Source organism: Coenobita brevimanus, chromosome 20 (assembly GCF_032717465.1).
Source record: "Coenobita brevimanus isolate Jiangsu-jjx chromosome 20, ASM3271746v2, whole genome shotgun sequence".
Classification (NCBI taxonomy): Eukaryota; Metazoa; Arthropoda; class Malacostraca; order Decapoda; family Coenobitidae; genus Coenobita; species Coenobita brevimanus.
In genome coordinates this window covers 23,948,474-23,955,973 of record NC_136973.1, presented here as the reverse complement: position 1 = coordinate 23,955,973, position 7,500 = coordinate 23,948,474, and the positions used below count along the sequence as shown (strand labels likewise).

General features: G+C 43.6%; 1 protein-coding gene across 1 annotated transcript in view; it reads left to right on the top strand.

Moving 5' to 3' along the window:
• Positions 1-7,500, top strand: part of LOC145391941 (uncharacterized) — a 177,783-nt gene that overhangs the window by 23,260 nt on the left and 147,023 nt on the right. Inside the window, exon 2 of the mRNA XM_080266430.1 lies at positions 1,345-1,470. Coding sequence (XP_080122556.1) covers positions 1,345-1,470 — 126 coding nt within the window. The remainder of the gene's footprint in view (positions 1-1,344; positions 1,471-7,500) is intronic.

Genomic DNA, 7,500 nt, shown 5'->3' with positions numbered 1-7,500 from the left:
TTGGGTGGCGGTGGGGGGGATGGGGGTGGGGTTGGAGGGGGTGGGGGTGGCTCATCTGATATGCAATGCCTGCTACGGGTGTAGGCCGTCGGCTGCCAATTCTCCCTCTTCACGTCACCTATCCACTTCTGTTGCCTTTCCTCATTGGCTGGAAACCTGCAGAAGTTTACCCCACTCCCACTTTTCTGCCATGTCTTACAGCCGAAGGCACAACAGTGGAATACCATTGTGGAATCTGCCATTCTCTCTCTTTAGATGTCCAACATTTTGCCGTCCAGTACGGCGCCGTAAACAAAAGTCACATGACTCGTGACATCACGTGGAAAAGATCTATTGGTACCAGCTGGGGTGTCTTTGCATGTCGGTGAGTCTTATGGTAGATCAGCTGAGTCAAATTTAACGAGATTCAAATTCTTATACTATTCCCAGCCGTAGCCGGGGCTCGAACTCGCGATCATTAGGGTAGCAGACCACCTCACTACTGACTTGGCCACCGCCTCTCCCAAACCCATTCATCAGATGGCGTTTAGTATACTCTTGTTGCTTTATGTCGAGTTTTTTCACTTGAATGGATTATTATTATTATTATTATTATTATTATTATTATTATTAGAGAGAGAGAGAGAGAGAGAGAGAGAGAGAGAGAGAAATTCAAGATTCATTTATTTCGAGATGCCTGGACACACTGCATTTTAAACTCTGGAGGTCATTGGCAGCATGAAATACAGACAGAGGAAAACAGTTCCAGAGTTGATCTGTTGCATACATGAAGGACTGGGAGTAACGGTTTTCTCGTGCATTTAGAGAGTTGGCCAGAGAAAGGATGAGAGTTTACTGCCAGACGGGTGCTACGCGCCGGACTAAATGAAGGGGGAACGCAAGCAGACAGTTGAGAAGATCAGTGATTATTGAAGTAGCGATAGTAAAGAGATGCAGATGTTAACAGTGAGCTTATCTATCTATTTATGCCTATATTTATCTACCGATGTACCGCATATATATATATATAGTCTATCTATGCATGAGTGCATGTACGCTCTTAGTCTCTCCCTTCAGTTAATTGCCAAGTGGGTGACGGAGGAGGGCCTGTAGAATTAAGTATGTTATATACCCATGTATCATTTATGTCTGACCATCCCTCTAAGCGGCTTTTTGTTTCTCCCTCAGCCACTCGTCTGCACCCTGTGTATGTATTCTTCTCCACCAAAATAGCCATCCAGTCATTATAAGCGTCTTTCCATCTACCCCTCATCCACCTGTCTTCACCCTTACCTATGTGTCGCTGTTCCATCTGTGTAACCATCTGTGTGTCCGTTTCTCTAACTCTCCGTCTCTGCCCCACAGCCACTCGCCTAGTGTCTGGTGCAGGGGGGCCACTACAGTTCTCAGAGCCCCGTTATTGCCTCCTGCTGGCTGAAGATGCACCACCCAACCTTAAGCTGCTGCAGGTGCACGCGGCACACCAAGACGGTACGTGGTGAGAGAGAGAGAGAGAGAGAGAGAGAGAGAGGTGATGACAACGATATGCTAACAAAATGACTGGTCTGTGTGTGCGTGTATGTGTATGTGTATGTGTGTGTGTGTGTGTGTGTGTGAGAGAGAGAGAGAGAGAGAGAGAGAGAGAGAGAGAGAGAGAGAGAGAGAGAGAGAGAGAGAGAGAGAGAGGTGATAACGATATGCTAACGAAATGACTGAGAGAGAGAGAGAGAGAGAGAGAGAGAGAGAGAGAGGAGAGCGATTACAACGATATGCAAATGAAATGACTAGTGAGAGAGAGAGAGAGAGAGAGAGAGAGAGAGGAGAGCGATTACAACGATATGCAAATGAAAGGACTAGTGAGAGAGAGAGAGAGAGAGAGAGAGAGAGAGAGAGAGAGAGAGAGAGGAGAGCGATTACAACGATATGCAAACGAAATGACTAGTGAGAGAGAGAGAGAGAGGCGGGGGATTACATGGATATGCTAACGAAATTACGAGAGAGAGAGAGAGAGAGAGAGAGTGACAAGCAGACAGACAGACATGAACACATACTAGAGACAGACAGAGAGACAGACAGACATGAACACATACTAGAGACAGACAGAGAGACAGACAGACATGAACACATACTAGAGACAGACAGAGAGACAGACAGACATGAACACATACTAGAGACAGACAGACAGACAGGCAAAGACAATCAGACAGGCAGACAGACAGAAAGACAAAAAGACAAACAAGACAGACAGACACACACGGTCACATACAATGTATTCACTGTTCAGTCAGGTAAGCCCCACCCACTACGTACCAATAGCCAGTCACAGCCTATGCCTACTTGAACCAAAATTTGTAGCTATGTTTTACATAGTTTTGGTTGCACTTGTTCAGAAACTTTCCTCTTATCTATTTATTTTATTTATTCCCAAGACCGTTTTTGTCCAAACAGATAAAACATAAGCGGAAAAACATCCGGAAATGCTCCTTTAGAGTCGGAGCGAAAAATATAAAGTCTGTTGTTATCGCCAAGACTTTCTGCCCTCTGCCGACTACCTTGGGAGAAAAGACCTGGAGAAAAATAGTGTGTGTTGTATTTTCCACTCCGATCTAAAACAAGCATGTCCGATTCTTTTAATCTTTATATATTGTTTCAGTGAATATAACTAATGATGGTAATCGATGAAAATATTGGATAGGATGGATGTTTCTCTTCACTTGCAACCAAAATTGTGTGAAAAAATACCCCCAAATTATCTGCTGTTGTGTACATGGCATGTGATTGGGTATTGATACATCAGTGGGCGTGGCTTATATTGCCTACAGAAATGGAATAAATAACAGTAAATAGACAAATAAGGAAGCAGGCAGACAAATGAGGAAGTAAAGATGCGTTGTGGTGTTGATGTGGATGTGAATGAAACTTGAGAAAACTACATTGAGATGGTTTGGCCATGTGGAGAGGATGGGGAATGACAGACAGACTAGAAGAGTGCATGTGAATGAGGTGGAAGGGGAGAGGAGGAGGGAACCGAGGATGAGATGGAGGGTTGGAGAAATACTTGAGAGAGGGGGGGGTGAGTTGCAGGAAGGGCAGCCAAATTGCAGAGGACAGGACGACGTGGAGGCGATTTATCTGCGGCCTTAACTTAAAGGATTAGGGCGTCTGGGAATAAATAGACAGAATAGACGTTAAAAGAAAAAGAGAATTAAGAGAAGCATGTGGAGGGGAGACTATGACATCCAGCACCACCCCAGCTTACCAACAACACTCCTAAACTTTTCTTTAATCCCACAGCGGCTCGGGTTCTCAGGCTCACTGCATTTTCACAGGGATTTGGTGCTGGGGCAAGTTTGACAATTATTGAGATCAACAGAAATTATACTTTTTTTTATTTTTTTTTAACTCAGGAATTTGGGTAGGACCGAAAGTGTTAGTATCGTCAAGCGCACAGTGATATTGTGTGTGTGTGTGTGTGTGTGTGTGTGTGTGTGTGTGTGTGTGTGTGTGTGTGTGTGTGTGTGTGTGTGTGTGTGTGTGTGTGTGTGTGTGTGTGTGTGTGGGTGTCCTTTCTAATCAGCCCCGTTTTATACTGGAAATATGCTTACATGATGCTATAATTAATTCTCTTTACCTTGACTCAGATTTTCGTCCTTGCATGCCTTCCATAGCACTTCTTCGTGACGGGCACCGTACTCCAGTGTTATAGCTCAGCATTCAAGGTGGAGAGATGGCAGTTTTAGGCCAAGCTGAAATGAGCAGACTATATAAAAAAAGTGAAAAGCAGCATATACAGTTTTTACGACCAACGTGTAAATATTTGCTGTTGGATACAAAGCAATTAATACGATTTTTTTTTTTTTTAATGCACGTCAAAAACTAATGTGGAGACTAAGTGACGCAAGAAAATACTTTATTTCATTTTCTCCAAGGGCGTCTGTATTTTTCATGATTTTTTTACACAATATGTATACTGTATTGAAGGTGTTAATGGTAGAGAGAGAGAGAGAGAGAGAGAGAGAGAGAGAGAGAGAGAGAGAGAGACCCGTGTTCTGTAGCTTAAGGAGGCTAACTAGCACCTCTAAGCGTTTTGGAAATCCATGGTTAATATAATTTTGTAGGTTATTTATGCAGACTATGGCGGTATTAGAATTATTTGAGTAACACAGAATAGGATAGTAAGGTGTTTTAAACAAGTCGCTTAGGAAAAGATGTTAGGGAGCTTCCTCACACGACGAGGGTAAGGGTATCAGTGTTCTGGGTCTATATTCTCGTAGGGTAAGAAGGCTCCCTAACACCTCTTCCTTAGCGATTTATTTTAGATATGTTTGGTTAATATCCTTTTCTAAGATATTTATGTAGAGGATAATGAAATTGGAAGGATTTATGTGACACAGAAGAGGATAGTAAGGTGCCATAGATAAATCAAATCACTTAGGAGAAGGCATTAGGTAACTTAGTGGCTGAAAAGGACTATACTACGGCTTTACATTTTTTTTTATGCGAGGAAGAAGGAACCAAAGGCCATGAGCCCGCAGTAACAGTTCCCTCCAAGAGAAAAACAAAATACAATAGAGAGCCAAATTCAAGATCCGATCATTTCGAGATGCCTAGACACACTGCGTTTGAAAGACTGGAGATCATAGGCAGCAGGAAATACAGACAGAGGGAGACAGTTCCAGAGTTGACCTGTTGCATAAATGAAAGACTGGGAGTAACGGTTAACTCTTGCATTAGAGAGCTGGACAGAAAAGGGATGAGAGTTTGCTGCCAGACGGGTGCTATGCGCCCGTCGTAGAGGTGGAGGAATGCAAGCAGACAGTTCAGAGGAGCAGTGACCATTAAAGTAGCGATAGAAAAGAGATAAAGATGCAACAGTGCGGCGAAGAGACAGAGGTTGAAGGGAGTCAGTAAGAGGAGGAGAGTTAATGAGACGAAAAGCCTTTGACTCCACCCTATTGAGAAGAGCTGTATGTGGGGAGCCTCCCCACACATGAGAGTTGTACTCCACACAGGGGCGGATAAAACCCCTGTATAGAGTCAACAATTGTGCAGGGGTAAAGAAAGAGTGGAGTCGGCTTAGCACACCCAAGCTCTTGGAAGCAGATTTTACAAGAGATGTAATATGATCTTTCCAAGATAAGTCCCGAGTAAATGAAACCCCAAGCATGTTCAAGGATAATGCAGGATTAAGCTGAATATTATTAAACATTAATGGGTATACCTGTGGAAGATTTTGTCGGGTTGATAGGTGTAGGAACTGAGTCTTAGATGCATTAAAAACAACCATATTATTTTTACCCCAGTCAGAGATACGAGCCAAGTCAGACATTAGGTGTGTCATAGCCTCATCCCTTGTTTGTTGAAGTAACTGTTGAGATGGGCGTTGCAGGAACCGAATGGAAAGGTGAAGGGTGGAGTCATCAGCGTATGAGTGGATAGGGTTAGATGTACAGCTTAGAAGATCATTGATGAATAAAAGGAAGAGAGTTAGTGATAGGACAAAGCCCTGAGGAACACCACTGTTGATAGATCTAGGAGAAGAACGATGGCCGTCTACAACAGCGGCTATAGAACGACCAGAAAGGAAGCTAGCGATGAAGGCACAGATAGAAGGATAGAAACCGTAGGAGGGCAGTTTGGAAATTAAAGATTTATGCCAGACTCGATCGAAAGCCTTTGAGATGTCAAGTGCAATGGCAAAGCTTTCGCCATAGTCCCGAAAGGAGGATGACCAGGAGTCTGAAAGGTAGGTGAGAAGATCGCCAGTGGAGCGTCCCTGACGGAACCCATACTTACGATCGGAAAGAAGGTTGTGATAGGAAAGATGCCTTAAAATTTTTCTATTAAGAATTGACTCGAAAACTTTTGAAATACAGGACGTTAAAGCAATTGGACGATAGTTGGAGGGTTGGGAGTGGTCACCCTTCTTTGGGACTGGCTGAATGAGAGCAAACTTCCAGCAAGAAGGAAAGGTACAAGTTGACAGACAAAGGCGAAAGAGTTTGCCTAGGCAGGGAGTAAGCACAGAAGCACAGTTCTTGAGAACAACAGGAGGGACCCCATCAGGCCCATATGCCTTGTTAGTACTGAGGCCAGTGATGGCAGAAAATACATCAGCTGAAGAAATTTTAATGTCAGCCATGAGGAAGTCAGAGGGGGGGAAGTGATGGAGAAACAGCACCGGAATCGTCTAAGGTGGAATTGGAGGAGAAAGTCTGAGTGAAGAGATCTGCTTTATCAGTAGAAGAAATAGCTACAGAACCATCAGAGTAGAAAAGGGGAGGGAAGGATGATGAGGTAAAGTTGTTAGAAAGATTTTTGGCAAGGTGCCAGAAAGAGCGGGAAGAATTCGAGTTGGAGAGTTGAGAGCATTTAGTATGGATGAAATTATTTTTAGCAGAGTGAAGTACAGACTTAGCACGATTCCGGGCAGAAACGTAAAGATGATGTGATTCAGGGGTGGGTTGGCTCCGGTACCTTTTGTAGGCCCTCTCCTTGTTGCGGACAGCATTAGAACAAGCGTGATTAAACCAAGGCTTTCTTGCGTTAGTCAAAGGATATGAGAAAGGAATGTATGCTTCCATGCCCGAGAGAATAACCTCCGTAATGCGCAAGGCACACTCAGATGGTTCACGGCCATGGAAGTAATAATCATTCCAGGGAAAATCAAAGAAGTACTGCCTGAGGGCCTCCCAGTCCGCAGCTCCAAAATGCCACAGACGACGTTTTTTTGGAGAGTCCACAGGCCGTACCGGAGTGATAGGACAGGTTAAGGTAATAAGGTTGTGATCGGAGGAGCCCAACGGAGAGAAAAGATTAACAGAGTAAGCAGAAGGATTAGTTGTGAGGAAGAGGTCAGGTATGTTGGAGCTCTCTCCAAGGCGGTCAGGGATACGGGTAGGGTGCTGTACATACTTTCTATAGCACTTCTTCATGATTAGCACTATAGTTTATTGTTAAGCTGTTGTTACAACTGAGCACTGAAGGTGGAGATGGTAATTTTGAGACAAGTTGCCTCTTTCACATTTTCTTCCGAAATACTCGGGCAGCTGGGAGCGCCCATGAACTCACACTCTCTCCCCCGCAATGCAGAACCTCTGCTTATCAAAATTCATTTATCCCCAGAACTACTGCTCTCTGGAATTCGCTTCCTGGCAGTTGCTTCCCACATACATTTAATCCACTCGAATTTAAATCCAATTGTTATAAGTTTTATATGAAAGGAGGATGCCTTTAGGCACATGGACTTATTTTTCTCCTTTGTTTTCTTTCCTCTATTCATTATCAAAAAAAAAAAAAAAGAGTATAGTCATAACCCTTTACCTGTATGAATATTGCAAGAAATGCCTGATAATATGCGTGAGTCGGTTCCGAAGGTCATGAGCTAATTTTTGTACTCTAATCTGGCCTAAAATTGCCATCTCTCTATATAGAATGTCGAGTTCAGAAAATAGATTAACACTAGAATATGATGCTACACTCTCTTTACTCTAACTTGGCCTAAAATTCCCATCCTCCATC